This window comes from Schistocerca americana, chromosome 4 (genome assembly GCF_021461395.2).
Source record: "Schistocerca americana isolate TAMUIC-IGC-003095 chromosome 4, iqSchAmer2.1, whole genome shotgun sequence".
NCBI classification, from domain to species: Eukaryota; Metazoa; Arthropoda; class Insecta; order Orthoptera; family Acrididae; genus Schistocerca; species Schistocerca americana.
The window spans coordinates 318,985,338-319,006,539 of NC_060122.1; the positions used below are offsets into that span (position 1 = coordinate 318,985,338).

General features: G+C 38.9%; 1 protein-coding gene across 2 annotated transcripts in view; it reads right to left on the reverse strand.

Annotated features, from left to right (window-relative positions):
• LOC124613892 (splicing factor 45) overlaps positions 1-21,202 on the reverse strand; it is a 93,644-nt gene that overhangs the window by 31,905 nt on the left and 40,537 nt on the right. For both annotated transcript variants that reach the window (XM_047142630.1, XM_047142632.1), the window contains exon 8: positions 8,815-8,989. In XM_047142630.1, the coding sequence (XP_046998586.1) occupies positions 8,815-8,989 (175 nt within the window). The remainder of the gene's footprint in view (positions 1-8,814; positions 8,990-21,202) is intronic.

Sequence of the window (21,202 nt, forward strand, 5' to 3'; positions counted from 1 at the left end):
CAGACTAGGTGGGTACAGGAATACCACTTGGGAAGAGGTGGGAAGAATTATGGGTAGAATGTTCCTCACTTTGAGGGAGGATGATAAACAGTCAAAGCCTTCACGAAGGATATGGTTTAGCTATTCCTGTCCAGAATGATAGTGGGTGGAAGTGGAGGTGCTCCTTTGCATCTGATCCTTGATGGTGATTGGAGAATTGGGGGTGTGTGAAGACACTGTGTGGGAAATCCGCCTGTGGACTAGGTTTTGGGGGATAGTTCCTATATGTGAAGGCAAACTGGAGAAGGGATTTCTGGTCACTGCATATATGCTGTGCATGGTTGGTTGCACTATATGGGACTGAGTTTTTGGTGTAGAAGGGATGGAATCTGTCAAAATGCAGGTACTGTTGATGGCTGGTAGATTTAATTTGGACAGAGAGAGGTGTTTATCAATGTCCAGGCAGGTGAAAAATTGGGCTGAGGGGGACCAGGCGAAGCAGATGGGAGAGGTGTTGAGGCAGAGGAGGAATGCGTGTCATGGCCCTGGGTCCAGATCATAAAAACATAATTAATGAACCTGAATCAGATTATGGGTTCAGGATTTTACATGGTGTGGTCATTCCCTCTAGATAGCCCGTAAATATGTTGGCAAAGGAAGGTGCCATGCATGTCTCTTGCTGGTGATGTGGATCTATTTGTACATCTTCCCTTCAAAGGACAAGACACATTTATGTGTGAGGATGTAACTGGTTAGATGTATAAGGGATAGGATGGAGGGTCTGGCGTCAGAAGGTAGTTGGGAGAGGTAGTATTCAATAGTGGCAAGGCTATGTGCGTGGGTGATGCTGGTGTATAAGGAAGTGGGATGAAAACTGATTAGTAGGGATCCAGGTGGTAACGAGGTGGTAAAGTAAGTGATTCATGTTTTTAACACTTTGGCAACCAAGCACAACAACAACTTGGGCTCTGACACTATTCAAATGGCTGTGCCCTATTATATCTAAGGCTGTGATGTTTCATGATGTGCAAGCCATCTTTCACTCAAAAACTTGACGGATTTTGTATGAGACCCATGTAGGAACATGTAGTTACTGCCCCTTGCCATATGCCTTCCCTTGTTGTCAGCTTATAGAATTGCTTTGATAGAAGCAGTAGCAAACTGCTATTGCGACTGACTGAGCCACTGCGTGCTCACACTGTCATTAGATCTGTGCATATATTCTCTACATTTCAATGCTTTCTGTAGTTCTGCTACTACAAATATGTCACTTTCATTGAGTGAGTAATAAATTCCGGAAACTCTAGAGGAAGAAATATCTAAGTGGGAACAGTCTGAAGAAATTGGTGAAGAACTTTCTCAAGAAATGTTTCCAGTGCAACTATCAGACAGAGGTTTCCCTAGAAGTTTCCTGGTACACTTCTGGAGCTGAGACGGAGCAGCATCAACATGAATTTGCATGATTTGTTCAAAGGAGACATTACAACCTACTGGCACTGTTATTTTCTCTGTTGAGAGGTTTGTGTGTGTGAGTGGGAAGGGACCTTCGAAAGGAGGTGTGACCATGTTGGAGGTAAGTAATTTCAGGGAGGTAACCACAAGGGTGGTTACATAGAAGTGGGGAAGGGTTACATTTGGATTGTAGTATGAACTGGGAGGGGGCTGAACTTCAAGTTTGTAGCTGAAGGTGAGGTCTTAGGATAGTACTGAAACTTCTGTAGGAATGAGGTTTTTGGTGGTGGTTTTAAACAGTGCCATGGATTAATTTCGATTCTGGATTTTGTAGGATGGTAGGAGGGAATACTGATGGGGGAAAAGTTGCAACAGCTTCGACTGCAGCATATGATATGCATCTATACACTAAACCAACAAATCACAGGTCCACAGTATTTTAGTAGCACACCACTGTATTTTACTTCCCAATAAACCCTCTCTCCATCCCTCCCAATTCCATGTCATCGTGCACCCCTCAACCTGACAAACCCCCAACCCAGTCCAGCTGCAGAGCTGTCAGCTGGCATAGTGTAGTCAGCCAAATTTGTGTATGCACTTATGAACGTGAAATCTAGCTTTTTTTTAAAAAATAAAAAAATTAAAAAATGCCGATTAAGTTGATAGCTAGTAAAGTTTCCAGTTTTGTTTATGTTCTTTTCAACTCAATGCGTCTAATTCTCAGTAAGTTGTTTCCTTTACTTCTTAAATATTTAAAATTCAGAAGTATAGTACTTCAGATGTGCTAGTGCCAAGCAAGATTGTTCTGCAGTGTTTAAACCTGCCATGATTCAACAGGCGAGATAGGAAGTTATGGTGAACAGAAACAGAGTATCATCAAAGATTTAAATTGTAGTGACCTCTCACTATCTACAAGTGCATACTGCTGATCTGGGTTAAGCCACAGCAGCATTAGTACTTCAAAAGTGGCACTGTCATCAGGAAGTGGCACTGTCATCAGGAAGTGGCCCATAAACATGTAGCTTTTTCTTCTGGTAAAGTAGACAGTCAATGGAGCCTATCAACTGGAGTAGTTGCAATTCAAAGAACCAAGTCATTAGGATGACTAGCCAAACCACTGCCTTGCTATTTGCTTCAAGCTACCTATAAGAGCAAGTCTCTTGACTCTTGTGATGCCATGACTACTAACGAGATATAATTTTTTTCCCTTTCTTTTACTACCTTGTACTTCATACATGTATTTCTGATAACGCAGAACAATTTTCATTAGGTTATATAGTGTAGAACATGAAGCGTGACTATGTTTACTTTGCTCTTTTCTATATGAGTTCCTTATGCAAAGACTTAGATTTTTTTTCTGATAATCTTTCAAGTAGTTTTATTAAATGTACTGTGTGAAACAGAATAAGCGGAAGTGTTGTAAGAACTGGGGAGCGAGAGAGGTATCGATAGTTGTTGGGTCGAATAGCGTGTGGTAAACAGTCTCGGAAGGTGCATGAGCATGGCGGTAAGGAAGCAAGTATTGTGCATAGTAATGGTGTGCATTTAATACAATATTAATACTGGACTTTCAGGTGTTAGACATGGTTTGAAATTTGACTTTATGATGGACTTTCTAAATGGACATTGTATTATGCGAACACTGTTGGTTTTTGCAAAACGATGCTTGTGGCAGTGACAATGCACTTGTGAACAGACAGTATTGTCGTCTGTTTAGAATTGAGCTGCATTACATATACTGTGAATTTAATATTGCTCAGTTTTCTTGGCAACAAAATATGACATACACTAAAACAATAACTGCCAGTGGGGAACCTGTGAACTGTGTTGCCACCTAAGTGACTGTTTTTGCAGGAACAGTGTTACCATGAACCACGAATATTAACAACAGATAGACTGTCTAACTTAGCAATTGGCAAATTATAGCAAATGGAATGTTAATTTAAACACGATGTATGGACTGTACGAAACTATCGTGTGTGAAAGTTGCATCTGAACTAATAAAACCTTCAAGTGCTGCATAAATGGCCTATGACAGATGGACGCTATGCAACTTATTACCACCGCCAGCCAAAACAGGATGTAAGGAAAGAGGATATATTAATGCCAAGGACATGACTGGATGAACTTTCAGGATTCATATCAGCAACTTCAAACTGCTTCTACCGCCGTCACCACATCACGCCAACCCAGAACAGTTAAGACTCAAAACCATTCCTCTCTTCCAGAAACTCACAATTGCAACCAATTCAGTTTTTTTCTGCTTTGTAACAGACTATATCTTAATGTTTCTCTCCATAAATAAAAGTATAATAGTGTACTGTAAAGACTGTTGACCTTAAGTGATGGTTGACCCCACCACTAACAGTAGTTACTGCCATAATTTGATTTGTTTTTGATTTTTTGTGTGTTTATACTAGTCATTGCATGCGTTGTGTGTGTCTTTTGAAGGAGTGTGCTGCAATGTGTACATACAGTCATTTAGGCAGAGGAATTTGTGTGTTGTACTGTGAAATGTGGCCAAATGTGTAAGTTGAGGCATCCGCCATTTAAGTTATTTTACACCCACCAGTTACAAAGAAGTAGCTTACTCGCCATTGATTCAAGTTAGTGTACATGTTTAAAAGCAAATTTATCTGGGTTTAACTGTTGCTGGTAAGGAGAATTACAGTATACTGTATCCGTATCTATCAAATTAGCTTCAGAGTGTCTTACTGTTTTCACTATCAAAGGATTTTACTGTCAGAATTTTAACAGGATTGGGAAACTTCTCATATAGAGGTTTGCTTCTGAAGTTTCCAGAAGTAAGACAGATTCTTGGGGTTTGTACAATATTAATTTACTTCATGCAGTTTTTCTTTAAACATTTTTTTATTTCAAATTCACGGTAATAGTAAATCTTCAGGAACAGTTTTCTTCACGCGCTCTGCCTCCTAATGCTTGTATATCTGTCAATAAACATATTGACTGAATCCGTCTGAAGTTTGCCTGCTGGCTCTGTCCAATGCTGCTATGTCCCAAATAACTACTCTTTTGTTGCTCCAAAATTTAGCTACCATGCACTCCAGGCCTACCCATGTTGGAATACATGTAGTCTGCCTGGTGAGATCAGCTATCTATCCCAACTACATATGAAGTCATACAGGGTGTTTAAAATCAGGTGTTACACAATCCATCAGGAATTGATTCTGGATCCCTGTGGACATCAGCAGCAGCAGTATTGCCACAAGCTGATGTAGAGCATGTGCTCAAATATTATATTTCCCTTTGTTCTTCATTACAGTGTACATATTTAACAGTGTGAATCCTAACACACAGCAGCTGAGAGGGCTGGCACCCATGACATGGTCCCACATTTGCTCAATGAAGTAGCACAGTTGCAAAGTACTAATTTAACCTTACAAAATGAGCCAGTAAAGCTGAAAGAGGGAAAGCAGATGTAAGTTCTAGTGAGACTTATTCCACAAGCCTCAAGCCTGAGTGTACAGCCATTAACCTGGTAATCCCATTTTACGGAAAGTTCTGTTTTAACAGGATTTGAAGTAGCAATAACTTTGATAAAATGTAGACAGGAACAGCCATTAAGGATAACGCATCTTAAATTGTTGGGTAAGGCATGTCAACTTATCAAGTGCTATTAGAAATGCACCTGTGACAGACTATGCGAGATGTTACTGGAGTGCTACTAATTCACGTTGATATTACAATGAACAGTATCACACAGAACAATGGTGAAAGTCTGTGGATTCGACAACGACAATAAATGGCGAGATCTATGAAAAAGTGCATAATGGAAATGGGATGAAGTCATTATCCAAGAACCAGAGCAGCACGCTCTTGATAGACTTATGAGAGGCCACCAGACCTTTGTATCGATCATAAGGTTTCTAAGGTCTGGGTTTCATGGTGTGTGTGTTTGTGTGTGTGTGTGTGTGTGTGTGTGTGTAGGTCTGGGATTCACACTGTGAGATATTGGGGTGGGGGTGGGGGGGGGCAGGGGGGGAGGCGTGGTGCAACAAATGTAAGTTCTATTATTTCTTTATGTTAACGGGTATATTTCCCTGGAATGAAAGGAAATATTTCCTCACGTGGTAATGAATATGATGCCATTCTTGGAGTAGATTTCCTACTGTCAAATCAGGGCATAGTCAATTTATTTATTTATTTATACTTATTTACTGCTTTATTTAGCTTGGCTTATATATATATGAAAAATTATTACTAACCATTGGTTTTCAAGCTCTCAGTATCTACCCATACTTATGGCTCAGTTATGTAAACATCGGAGAGTTACCAATAAAATAATAGTACTGATTAAAAACAACAACAGAAATTCAGAACAATAATAATATTATTTTAACACTTTGGAAGTCATGTTTAATATCAATTAAAACATGAAGGATAATGACAAGTAGATGATTGATACGGCTGTGATAATCACTTAGTAATTGTTACAAAAGAGAACACAGACTGTTTCATAGAGAGCTCTGAAAACAAGTGGGAGGGAGGACAGTTGGGGGCAACGGAGGTTAGACTGGAGCTTGGCTGGAAGAAGTATGTGGAAGAGAGAGCTACTGCGATAGATGGTACACCACTATCTGTCTTCTGAAGCAGAAAAGGAGTGCAATTTCCCCTGAGATTTTGAGGAAGGTAGCTCCAGAGTCAGATAAGAAAAAGATTTTGAGAAGCTAGCTGTGTTATGAAATAAAGAGAATTTTGCTTTGATGAGAAAAGTATTTCTGCTATGTTGTCCAGACAGAAAGTGTTATAGAGTCAAATTAAATAATAAGTAGGTGGTAGAGCAAACAGAGGGTGCATAAGTCTCTGCGTTTACCTGCGTGTAGCCAAGATATTTGTTCATAGGCAGGAGTGATAATACGGTGGGTGGGAACAATAATGTGAATGTCACAAATGTATTGTACTCAGGTGTTCACTGGCAGTTCCATCTGGCATGAGCTCTTATACTGAAGACCTTGAAGAATAGAATCATCATAATCAAGAATTAGGATTACTAGTGATTCCACGAGTTCCTTTTTAGGCTCAAAAGAAGATACTATTTTATACTTTTGTAGTGCAGGAAGAGATGCTGGTACTGTCTTACAGACTGCCGTTGTGTGTTTAGTCACGCAAACACTGATAGTCCACTATTATCCGTCAGTTCTATACCAGAGGATTTGGGGTGCAACTGGTTCTTGAAACTGAGGAGTAGTAATTGTTTTGAAAGTACTTAAAACTGCTTGCATTTTAGATGCACTAAGTCAGAAACCTAAATTTTGAGCCCACAATATTAAGGTAAGTAAGTCAGCATTTACATTCTGTATGGCTGCCTTCAGGTTTGGTGGACTTACACAGAGATGTAAGAGGATGCTATCAACTTATACTTCCAATGGGAGAGAACAGTTGACGCACGCACCTGCGCACACCACACACACACACACACACACACACACACACACACAAAACATTAATTCTGTCTCAGGCAATACAGTCCATATTACCACATTGCTGCAAGGCATTTCCAAATGCCTTGGGAAGCCATTTAAACTGCTTGCCACTTGAATAGTCCCTTAAGGTCAACTCCTTGGATAAGAATCGCAGGGAACAGGGAAAGAACTCCCAGCACTGAAATGCCAAGAAATGCATCATCTGTGGTAAAATTGATATTACAAGATGAGGAACTGAAAAGGAAGAAACTTTGTGTGTGTGAGATTTCCTACGCACCAGAAGGGGATTCAGCTTTATACGACGGTAATCCCAAAAGTAAGGTCTCCTATTTTTTTATAAGTACATAGACCTGTTTATTTCTACAATGGTTTACATCAGTTTACAGCTTGAACATTTAGCAATTTTTCGACATAATCACCATTTCTGCAAATGCATTTTTGTAGACGCTGTGGCAGTTTTTGTATGCCCACGTCATACCAGCTCGCTGCCATGCTGTTCAGAAAGTTATGAACTGGCGTGATTGTTGCTTGGTCTCAGGTGTAAAGTGATATGCCCAGGTTTCGTCACCCATGACAATTGAGTCCAAAAAGTTGTCCTGTTCAGCTGCAAGGCGGTGAAGAAATGCGTGGGAAGCACCAACTCATTGTTGCATGTGGTCCTCGGTCAGCATGTGTGGCATCCATCTTGCGCACACCTTCCAGTAGTTCAATGTTTCCGTTAAAATTTTGTGAGTGGTGCTTCGGGAAACCTCAGGAACAAACGTGCAGAGATCATCCATGGTGATCTGCCGATCTTCACGCATGCTTTGCTCAACCTTCAACACTGTCTCCTCAGAAATTGACGGTCTCCTGCTCCTTTGTTCATTGTGAATTTCGGTCCGACCAGCTACAAACTCTCTACACCACTTACGAACATTTTTGAATTCCATGCACGACTCACCATGCAACTTCCGTCAATTGGCGATGGATTTCAATTGGCGCAGTGCCCTTTGCGTTCAAAAATCGAATAACTGTGTGCAATTTGCACTTGGCAGTAACATCCAACGGGAGCTACATTCTAAACAGCTGCCAAGCCAAGACTGAGTGCCTCAGCGTGGCGTGCGCATGTTTACACACAGCGCGTGAAGCACTCTTCATAACAGTGTGACCAACTGCCACACAAACAGAGTTCTGTACTTGTAAAAAAATTGGAGACCTTGCTTTTGGGATTACCCTCGAAGTTCCCATCATTGTCGACAATTCTGATGTGGAGGAAGCAAAGCCCTGATGGCCAGTGTAGAAGTAGTAAAGTGCACAAAATAATAGTGGTACATTGTACAAAACATGCCACTGGGGAAACCTGCTCATGACGCTGCTTTGAGAGAAAACTCGCATAGGAAGATAGATAGATAGATAGATAGATAGATAGAGAGAGAGAGAGAGAGAGAGAGAGAGAGAGAGAGAGAGAGAGAGAGAGAGGCAGACAGAGAGGGAGGGAGGGGGAGGGGGGAGGGGGGGAGGGAGATATCTGAGGACTTTTTGACAGAGTATACCAACCTACTGACTGAATATACAACTTATTCCTCAACTAGCTGTTACTGGCGGCCTTGCAAGCATGTCAGTAGTTTTGTAATTATTAGTGATAGTGAGTAAGTAAGCTATAGTACCCGCAATATCATCAGCTGTTGATCCCTGTGGGAAAATAACTTCTTATGTTTTTGTGTGCCACCACAAACTGTGATACACACAGAAGAGAAGCAAGAAAATTTTATACTTATCTTCATGCACCTGTTAGCCAATTTGTTTACAATGTACGTGAAACATATTACGAGATAATAAGCGTGCAACAATTCATATATTAAAGAAAGTCCGAGGTAAGAGTACCAATGGCAGTTTACAATAGCTTTTTAACTGTCAACAAATGCACTGTTATGTACAAGTGTAATGGTGCTAGACTTACCTTTAATAGCTGATTCAATCCGTTTAAATTCAACAAATATTCTAACAGCTTCATCATGTGCAGCACTTGGTTGTTCATAAATAAGAACTTTAACAACATCACCATATTTTGTGTTACATTCATCTTTAACCTCAGGCTCCAGGTCTTCATCTACTTCTCCTGGACCAACCATATTCTGTAGAGAAAAGAGGAACATGAAATATTTATGGACATTAAAAAAATACATTCCCCCCCCCCCCCCTCCCCGCTTCCCAAGGAGGGGGGGGGGGGGGGGCGAGGAAGAATTTCAGAAACACAAACTAAATATAATAATTAAGTTTCTTTCTATCTTCTGTTTCATCAGAAAAAGTGGAAAATATAGAAACATGTTTATGCATATATTAAATTATATCAAACAATGGTATTATTGATTAGTTATATCAGTTAGTAATAGGATGTCTGCTTGGTTGCAAGTTAAATTGCATCACCAACTTGATTCTCATACTGCTATGAGTAGTAGCTGAGATTACAAATTAATTAGAAATACTTCAAAGAATCTTTTTGAGCCACTCAAAATCCTCAATCTGTGGTCTAGTTTGGATTACTTGATGATATCTTCATGAAATGGATCGCAGCCTCTATCCTGACAGCTTCTCTCCAGTTTATTTCACTTGCTTCTCTTTAGCTTAGCAAGCCATCTTCCTTGACATTGAATGCCACCTCAATGATGCTTCTAAAAAAGCCTCTTGACACAACAAGCCTATCAATAAATAACAATATCTCTATTTTTGTAGCTGGAAACCTATCTACCTAAAACACCCTGAGTCAAACAGTCTCTTGTGTTTGCATACATTACAACCACAGCATTGAGTAACCACTCTCCCAAAATATTCTGAAGGCTGCTACAGACAGACACTATCCCTTCTCGTGCCTTTTCCCCAAATATGGTCATCTCACCCACAAAGACGTCCAATGCAATAAAATACTCCTGTGCTCCAAAAACGTCAATCAGATCTACTGACAAGCCACAAAGCAACATACTGCACACTACACCCTGAACCAGATTGTCCACCAGGACTTCAACTACATACATACATACATACATAAGCCACAAGCCACCAGACAGCACATAAAGGAGCATACCTTATAATAAATACTACTACACTAAAACCTCTACATTTTTGTGTGGTCCAGATTTAATAGATGCAAAATTGAGGAAAATGCAGAATCAAGGAAAATGTTAAAATCCCCAAAATATGAACAGAAACATATGTAATTGGCTTACATGATTAAAAATTGTAGTGCACTCCAATACACTGCATAAAACCTGTATATGTGGAAGAAATTAAATGTTGAATACAATGTTTGTACAATAACTTGTGGTAATGAATTTCATTATTTCTTAAAAAAATAATAATGGATGTGTAACAGCAAGTAAAAATTTGTCAAAAAACTGAGGTAATCGAGCTTTTCCTGACGTGCTATGAACACAAATTACATGTCAAAATATATGATTTTGAGAAGTGTTTCCAGTGTGCTCACCACAAAAAAAGCAAATATTGATGAACATGTTGAATTAAACTGCAAACTGAAGTACGGTGAAAGGCATCAGCATCTAACTCGAAGGGTGTGTGTTTTCCTTCTCTTGATGGGAGAAACATAGGCATGAAAAAATGAGTTTTCATCCCCAATTAAAGTTACAAGCTTATTAGAAGTCAGCTCAGCAAATTTCTGTACACTGTTCAAAACATAAAGTTAAAAGAAAGCTCAGGTGCTACAGTTTTGCTTCTTACCTTCTATTGCTGCAGCCAATCTTTATGATATATACAGTGTGTGGTGCATAGTATATGCTTGAGAAGTATATGTAGATGTTGCAGTTGTATCATGTCAAATTTGACCACAAAAGTCTTTAAAATACGCTACTGCAAAACCCCGTTCTATTTCTATGTGGCATCTCCACCCTAGCACATGATCTGCAGGAAAAGTATTTTCAGCACTGTGCTTTTGCCCCTACCTGCCCTCATGTTGCTGAAGGGCCACTCCCACTGTCCAAACTTCCAGCAGATGAGCTCATTTTACCTGTGTTAGTATGGTGTGGTGGCTGCACTGGCTACTGAGTGATGTAACAAGTCGCCAGCCAATAAGAGTTCACTAGCCGGAAATGGTCGACTTTTCTGGATTCTGACTGAGCATATTCTTCAAGACTCAGTGTTTAAATTTAAAAGGTTTACAATTAATACTGTTGCTCAATACAATATATTGGAAATACAAGCAAAAAGACGGGAGTGAGTTTTAAGTGGCATAAGAAAAGTTGGCGGATGGGACCCTTGGCCACATGTTGTCCGTTTTTCTATTGCTGCCGCAACCTGGCAGTAGTTGTACCATAACTGTGCAGTGAAGCTAAACGTGCAAGTTGTGTGGCAGCAGCGACTGTGGATTACATCAGAAATTTCTCTCTCACGTCCCTCCCTCTCTGCTACAGCCAAAAATATTTCCCTAATTCCACCACTACCCACGGTGCAAACCATCTGTCTTTTGTACTACTTGTAACTCGTTCAGTCACATCAAATATCAATAGGAAGAAAATGGGAAAAAGTCAAGCAAGACATCGTGTAAGAATGTAGGTTCAAGGTAATCTCACTAGGAAAAAACTAAAATTTGGGAATTTTTAGCAGTGACCTTATGGGTTTTTCACAAGGGCTACAAATGCATGACATAGCATCGTAAAAAATGTAGAATTGGAGAATGTAAAATCAAAGTTCCACTGCCTCTGAGTGATAGTTGTTTCATCATTTTGTCTGCAGTGTGAAAGTTCTATTCATGAAACAACATCTGGTAACTGTTACTGTTAATATCAACGGAAAGAAATAATAAGTTAAAACAAGTTTAATCATTATTAATGCATGTAGTCTTCAAAGATCAACTGACAATTCTTTTTTTTATAAACTGTTAATAAACAGGAAGATGTAGAATATCTTTTTACATTCATCACTTCAGTTTAGTTTGTGACCAAATGACAGAATACATCTTCAAGAAAATTCAGGATTTCCATGGAATAAGCTTCTTCTGTGAGATATGTTATTGCATATTTAGGACTTATAATGAAAGAAACAGAATATTTTGGTATATGAATTTTTTCTCACTAAGGCAGCTTACAACATCCAAGAAAATATTAATTGTGTGTTTCATTGTCAGTTTCATCTGACTGTCTGTGTTCAGATTACCAAACAGAAGTACTTGAGCATGCAACATAGTAACCATAAATAAAGTTATTTGCACAAGATGTCCTTGAGCAATAATATCAGCAGTTGTGACAACAAGTGGACATAGTCAGAGGCAGTACTGAAGAAAAGAAACAACTCTGGTTCATAAGCAGTGGTTTGGCAGGAGGGGACCAAGAGTCACACATTGAAAACTGTAAAGTAAGACGAAGACTATTCATCCCACTGACGGTATTTTATGACTTCTACTTACCACATACAAGTACTTCTGATACAAGGTTTATAAACACACACCCAGTTGGCGAGAGCATGTCTCTGGAAACCAGTAGCTGTGTGGTAATATAGTGTTATTGGGTGTCGTATGCTGAATAATATGATGATTGATTACACATCACAATGTCAGGTTCATTAGATGAGGAATATAAAAAAAAAGGGCAAGCCCCTATCAAACTAAAAGTAGCACATTTCATTTCACATCTGAACAAGCATTTTTACACTTCAAAGAGGTCAAGACATTTCCACCGTGTAACACTAACACTCAACAATACTGACTTTAAACAGCACGAAAAAGGGGAGGACACGACATGGAGCTCAACAATTTGGCTCAAACTGTGAGAAGAGAAGCATGTTGATACCCCTTTCAAGCTCCTAAAGTATCTCATGTGAGTGAGCTGTTGGCCCATTGCAATTCGCTGATTCTGCCAATTCACCTACATTTGTAACAGCCTCTAACAGTCGTGAATAGTGTCTCGCTATGCATCTGCAGTGATTTTCCATAAAAAACCCTTAGTTTATTGGAAAATGGAAACCTATCAAGAATTTTCTACCAGTGAAGTGATTGGTGAAACATCAAAACTAAAACTTTTGAAGCAGCTTTGGAAAACAAAATCACCCAGTATGCTTTTCCAATTTATACAGAAATGGCATGATTACCAGCAATCCTTCTCTATTTGTGGCTCCTGTAGCAACAGCTATGGGCTGCAGAGCAGGTTATTAAAATTATGAATGATAATTTCATAGTAAAGGATGAAGATTTGATATTACATGCCAAGCCTGACAAACAAAGTCTTTATGATGAGGTGTGTGGATTTTCTCATTCTCTTTCCCTCTCTCTGCTCACACATGCTTTTTTCATATCCAAGCATTATTTGTACACGTTCCTTCTTGGACTACAGGCATGAACAATGAGGATTATGATTGTAACAAATGTTTCTCTCATATTTTGGTGCCCTTGACTGATATCAATTTTGCTGATGCTCACCCATATTGTAAGTTCCCATCATTAAAATCATGATTCCCACTCTTTGAAAAATAAATAAATAAATAAATCTTCAAATTTGGAGAAAAGGAATTGAACAAATGAAAAATTGCAGTCATCAACTCAGAAAAATGGGAAAATTATTCATGACAATGATAATGAACAGTGATAATGAGAATATTATAACAATGGACAGTGGCAGTCGCATTCCCATATTTGTGAGAAAAATTTAGCTTATTGCTAGTGGTAACTGGGCAAAAAGCTAAACGTAAATATTCAATAAGACAGTGAAAAATCACCAAATTCGTTAACAAAAATGATTTTGTAACTTTGAACGAAATGGTGAAATTTCTGTACACTGTGTAAAATGTAATTTAAAAGCAAGTTCAGGTGCTACAGTTTTCCTTCATGCCTTCTATCACTGATGTCAATCTTTACATTCTACAGTGTGTGGTGCAAAGTATATATGTGAGTAGTGTATGTAGTTGTTGCAACTGTATCGTGTCAGACTTGAACACGCAAGTCTTTTACATGTGCTATCGCAAAACCCTTGCTCTATCCCCCAAGTGACATCTCTGCCATGGCACATGCTGTCTGTCTCGTTTTTCCATTGCTGCCACAACCTTACAGTAGTTGTATCTTGATTGTGCGGTGAAGCTAAACATTGCAAGTTGTGTTGGCAATGGCAATCGTGAATTACGTCAGAATTTTCTCTTTTACATCTCCCTTTTCTGCAAGAGCTTAAAATATTCCCTCACCTCCACCACCACCTGCTGTATGAACAGTCTGTCTTTTGTGCCAGTTATAACTCATTCAGTCATAGCAAATACTAATAGGAAGAAAACTGGATGAAGTCAACTGAGACATCGAATAAGAATGCAGAATCGAGGTAAACCTTACTAGGAAGAAATGTAAAATCAGGGAATTTTTAGCATTGATCTTAAGGGTTTTTCACAGGCACTATGAATTTATGGTGTAGAATCATAAAAAACGTAAAATTGGAGAACATAAAATCAAAGACCAACAGCAGTCATTTCCTTTCCTGTTATGCTCACAAATGAGGTGAAGGACAAACAACAATCTATATGCATTTAGAGCGAACTGAATTTCATCACACAAAACATAAATTATGTCTAAGTCATCCCATATCTTTCAACAGTCACTCAACAGCAACACTTTCCCAGATATAACAGTTTCATCAGCAAAGAGTCCGCCCCTGGAAGCGGAGTGGTCAGCGCGACGGAATGTCATACCTAACGGCCCGGGTTCGATTCCCGGCTGGGTCGGAGATTTTCTCCGCTCAGGAACTGGGTGTTGCATTGTCGTTATCATCATCATTTTATCCCCATCGACATGCAAGTCATCGAAGTGGTGTCAATTCGAAAGACTTGCACCAGGCGACCAGTCTACCCAACAGGAGGTCCTAGCCACACAGTATTTCCATATTCTATATCAGCAAACAGTCACAGATTTCCACTCACACAAGCTGTCAGGTTATTTATGTACCAAGAGAACAAGAGCAACATTCTGCCCATATTCTGTAGTACTCCTCTCAGAGATGTATTCCACCTCCTGCAACCACCGCCCCCTTCCCTCCTATCCAATCAACAAAATGTTCTCAACCATTTATATGTTTTTCCAGTATCTAACCCCCTGTCACATGAGTGAGATCTATTCCTACAAACACTATTTTTTGGAGCAACCCTGTTGTTTATCAGCTATGCTGCAGTCACTGCACCCAAGCACGAGTAGTCACTGCCAAATTACTTTCAACGGCAAGAGCATGCTGCTCAGAGCATCGTCAGTTCTGGTGGCTACCGCTTTCCATTTCTCTTAACTAAGCAAGTGGTCTCTTTTGTTAGAGGTATGTATCTTGTCCAGATTGATTTTTAGGCAGTCTCACTCTATTCTGCTCTGCCAGGAATTCACCCCTTCTCCACCTGACTACGAGTCCAACACATAATTACCCCCACACACATTTGGCCAAGCATTTTCTGACCTTGTATTACAGTTGATGATTCGAGGCATGCTGCCAGGGATGGTACATCCGCAACTGTTGAGTTTATTTTGTCCGTCTCAGTTGCATTAATTTACTGTATTACAGTGTTATTATCTTGACCACACTCTAATGTTTGCACATTCAATCAGAACTATTTGTGGTACATTTGATGATACCATCTGGATATGACTTTTCAAGCAAATAGGCACACTCACAATAACCTCATCCATTTCCTGTTAACTGATTCTTCTGTCCCTTCTTGGTACAAAATTGTCATAATAAATGAAAGCACTATATTGCATACATTCTACAGGATTAATTTATTCAGGTTAACAGTTTTTTGGGATAGACCACCATCATCAGCCTTTAACTGACTATACGAGGTGGAATCCAAAATTTTCAGGACTGGTGCTGCCATCTGAAAAGTTGGAGTAATAGATCTTTGCACTGTTGGTGGTGAGAGCTGCTTATCTGATGAGTCGGTATGCAGAGTAGCATTCAGTTGGGAGGATGTGTTGCGTGTCCACAGTTTGCATGTCAACAGTGATTTCCGTAATACTCTGTGTTTGGTGAGTGGCGATTTTACAATGGATCCGTGAACAGAACAGCGCATGTGTATCAAATTCTGTGTGAATCTCTGGAAAAGTGCTACAGAGACCCTATCAATGATTCAACAAGTGTTTGGGGACACTTTGCACTCTTGTTAAATATTGATTCACACCAGTCTGGTCAGTGTAAATCATATAATCAAGGTTGAAGTTTGGAATTATATGTCTTGTCTGTATACAGAACTTCTCTGCTGCTTCCACCCTTTCTTCCAAAGTTGCAAAATCATTTTTGCTAATGAATTTGGTGATTTTTTGCTGTCTAATTTAATGTTTGTATTTTAAGCTTTTTACACTTTTATCACTAACAATAAGACGAACTTTTCTCATAAATATGGGAACACAACTGTCAATTCCCACCGTTATAACATTCTTGTCATCACCAGTTCATTATCAGCCTCATGAATTCTGAAAATTTTCCCATGTTTCAGAATTGATAAGTGCAATTTTTCATTTCTGGGCCATCTTTTTCAAGTCCTTTTCTCCAAATTTGATGGTAATATTTTCTTCTTAATGATGGGAACTTATAATTTGGATAAGTATCAGTAAAAACGATATTTTGCCAAGGGCACCAAAGTATGAGAGTAACATTCATTAGCATCATAATCATCATCATTCACACCTGTACTCCAAGAAGAAACCTGTTACAAATATGGCCAGGGGGGGGAAGTACGTGTAAGCAGAGAGACGGAAAGAGAATGAGACTCTTCATAATGACTTTGTTCATCAGGTTTGGCACACAAATATCAAATCTTCATCATTTACTGTAAAATTATCATTCATAATTTTAATAACCTGCTCTGCTGTCACTTGACCCATAACTATTCCTACAGGACCCACAGATAGAGAAGGGTTGTCGGTGATCATGCCATTTCTTTATAAACTGAAAAAGCACAAATTTTTTTTCCCAAGCTTCATCAAAATATGTAATTTTGATATTTCACCAGTCACTTCCTTGGTAAAAAAGTCTCGATAGGTTTCCATTTTCCAATAAAACATAAAGTATTACTGTTAGTGTTACACGGTGTAAATGTCTTGATTTCCTCAAAGGATAGAAATGCTTGTTCAGATGTGAAATGTGCAACTTTTAGTTTAATAAGGGCTTACCCTTATTAATATTCCTCATCTACTGGACCTGACACAGTGATTGTATATTCAGTCATCATACAACAAAACCCCCAATAACACAATATTAACACACAGCAACTGGAGCTACTGGTTTCCAGAGTCATGCTCTAACCAACTGGGTGTTTGTTTATAAATCTTGTATCAGAAGTACTTGAATGTGGAAAGTAGAAGTAATAAAATACTGTCATTTGGATGAATAGTCCTCGTCTTACTTTATAGTTTCCAATGTGTGTCTCTCTGTTCCCTCCCACCACTGCTTGTTACCCAGAGTTGTTTCTTTTTTCAGTACTGCCTCTGATCATGTCCACTTCTTGTCACAACAGCTGATTTCTATTACACAAGGACATTTTGTACAAATAACATTATTACTGATTGCTACATTGGATGCTGAAGTACTTGTGTTTGATAATCTGGACATGGACAGTCAGACGAAAGTGTGACACAAGAAACACATAGTCATGTGTTAATATTGTTTTCTTGTGTGTTGTAAGCTGAGTAAATATAATGAAGACCTGCCTTAGTGAGAAAAATTTCATATGCCAAAATATCCCATTCCTTTCATCACGAGTATTTTTTGTTCTTGTTTGTACACTAAACAAGCAAAAACTTATCTCACAGAGGAAACCTACTCCACGGAAATCCTGAATTTTCTTGAAAATGTATTCTGTCATTGCATCGCTAAACTAAAGTGATGAATGTAAAAAGAAGTCCTACATCTTCCTGTATATTAACAGTGTACAATAAAAGAAGTCTGATATTTCCACTTGTAAACCTCTGTCATTTTCAAGGCACGAACTGGATAAGACCCTAAAATGACAGTAACTGTTACGTGTCAAGATATTGGTGGTTTTTGATGTTATCGGTCAGCATTCCCTGGAGTTATTCGCAGATGACGGTTAATTGTTTGCTTGTTCAATGGGTTATAAATGCGGCCTTTCATTGTAATGTCGAACGTGTTAGTTTACACTCATAATGCCCATTTACAGCAAAAAATATGACAACTTACTGACCATTTTTACGATAGTCTTTTACATTAGCTTCTTCTACCAATAATTCATTTTTACACACAGTGATTACACTTAACTACAGACACACACACACACACACACACACACACACACACACACACACACACACACACACACCTTAGACATTTTTAAAAATTCTATTGAGTATAAGCAGTTGTCAAGCAAATATAATGATTTCAGTTTGTACTTGAAGTTAATTTTGTGTGTATTAAATTTTTACTTATAGTGCAGTTCTAATACAAATAAATGATAATCATTGCAAACAGTTTCAATGACCTTGTTGTTAGACAATTGCATTTTGAGAGAAACAGTACTTCATGTCTTCACAAAGCTGTGTCAGCTGTTCTCGCCTCCCGACGTCATGCAGAGTAAATCTGTGGAGCAGTGAACACAACGTCCTCATGACGATTGATCGTAATAGTTTTTAATATTTATTATTCCCCTCATAGATTTGAACATATAATACAATGTAATGTAGGCAAATGAGCCTCACTATTGTCCACAGCAATGCAGTTCGGCAACATGGATTTCGTTTGCCCACTTTCTGCTGCCACGTATGCGCCGTTCTCATCCTCACCACGCTTCCTTTCCACTCCGCCTCCACACGCGGAAGTGTCATCCTAGGTGATGGGAAGGAATAGCACTTAGTGACTACGGGAAGATCATGATATGTTCACCACATTAAGTTTAGATTATTTATCACTCTTGCCCAGGAAACTTGGCATTGCATTTTATTTTTCCTTTACATTAGGGGTGAAAAATGTGCTTTTGAAATTGCTGTCTCTGAGTGCTGAGATTTTGTGTAATTTATAGTCTTCAGCAGAATAGTGTACAGAATCTGTTCTGCATGAGAAATATGTTTTTAGCTCTGCATGAGTTTCTTTTCCCCTCCCATCAGTGTTTATCCCTACTGCCACTAGTAATAAGTTTACAAATCTTAGCCTACAAAACAACTGAAATTCCTGAAGTACATAAATTATAAACAGCCACAGAATCTATAAACCAAATTTGGTGTGAGAATGTCATTCTTCTCCTCCCAGGACACTCACAACGTCAACTGAAATAACCAAATTGCAAATCCATAAATAAACAAGAAAGAAATTTCAAAATTTTACTTCATATAGTAGACCTATTAGGAAAAAAGTGGGTTTTGCCGCTAGTAATACTGTAGGGTACAGAATTGAAAAGACTATCACATTTGCTAATGATGTACGAGGTAATTGAGCCATTTTTCACCACACTACTGTCACAGATTATACCTTAAAACATGCAGTTTTGAGGGTTTCTTCATTTTATGTTCACCTTGAAAATAGTAAAAATTTATAGCCTACATGATGAAATAAACTAAAAACTGTGAAATATGGAGAAAGCTTCCGGTTTAGAACATCTCACATGTTTGTGACATCTTGGATGTTTGTTTTCCATCTGCAGCCAATAGCTGTAAAGCATGGCAACATCATGCTAATGCAGTGACTTTTCCACCTGCAGCCAATAGCTGTAAAGCATGGCAACATCATGCTAATGCAGTGACTTCTATCATATACAGCAATAAACAGCAAGCTTACTTGGCAGCTTGTTCCAAAGTCATCTGATATGATCAGTGTACAGCAAATGGCATGGCTGCAATTTTCACTTCATATTATACCTCATACTCCCTTCACTACAGAGGATTAACTTTACTTACAGTAGTTCTGGTTGGAGCTGTCATCAGAATCTCGAATTTATCAAGCCTCTGCTGACTGCAGCCAACGTAGGCTACTCAAATGCTATGAGTGGAAAAACAATTAAGAAGATGTGTTCAGTGAACAATTGTGTGACGGATGGTTCATCTTTGTTGCAGTACTCAATGGTGTTTAATGTGTTGTAATGGCCGACAGAGTGTTATAACTGTAACAGATTGCTGGGGCAGAGATACATCAAAATCACAGCAGGCTTAACTTTATTTCATCTCCATTGGTATAAATAAGTACCACATGTGAAGGAAAACTTGTGTGTATATATGTGCTTTCACAAAACCTGTTGTGTTTACACTACAGCAAGCGATGAGTTCGGAGTGCATTGGTAATACTGCAGAACGCTCCACCACAACCACTCAGCACAATGAGCAATGAAAAGTTTACAAGCAATACACTAGAGATCACTGTGCTTGCATAACCAGAAAATGCTGCACTGCCACTGGCTACAGAAAGAAGAGGATCACCAACCCCCCCCCCCCTCCCCCCCAAAACACACACACACACACACACGTGTACATACGTTAGATTCCAACACCTTTCATTGTACATCACAGCCTCTCAGTTTAAGTCACCATGTTCATCAATTTTTCCTTTTTTCTGGATGAGAACAAAGGTAGGAACTCTCAAAAACGAGCATTTAGACATACAATTTTTGACTGTAGCAGGTTGGAAAATAGCTTGATTATCTTGTAGCCAAACACCAATTTCAATTTTTTTGACAAGTTTTTACTGTTTTTACATGTCTGTGAGGTTTTAAAAACTGGTTGAGCTGGTATGGCTCGCTATTTAATTTTTTTCCCCCTTCTTTTGAAACTACCTGCCTTCTCAGTACTTGCCGCGATGTCAGTATCGAGATCGGATTGGAGTCTCTGGTTGCCGCATATCTTTGGCGAGTTGGCTTCCCGCGCACCACGAGGTGGTGAGGAGGAGGAAGAAGGGGCTTAAGTTGGGAGTGAGTGCTGGACTGTGTGTGAGGAGCAACCGACGTACAATCCTAGTATGCAAGTTGTGCAAGTTGGTTGCACCTGTCAATGTTTTATCCATCATGGACAATCTTTCCCATGCAGCAAACGATTCTGAAGGACAGCACGGTGCACAACAGCGTATGACCATGGCAAAATCAAAAGATATGTATTGTATATTTTTTAACAGATATAACCACTGAGGTTAAGAGTTGATTTGTGCTTTTTGATTTCGAAAGGATAAGTTTTACATACCTGATTAATTATAACATTTATGCTTAATTATTTGTCATAATTCGGCAGTAGTACACATCACATGCAAGGATGTTTATGGTGTAAAGTGTTTAAAAGGAAGGAAAATATTTTGTGATATGGTGCGCATTGTAGAGACTACAGGGTTTGAGTGTACGTTGATAGTAATCAGATTTTATTGCATTTAAGTTGTTTTATTTAAAAATTTTGTGACCAATAT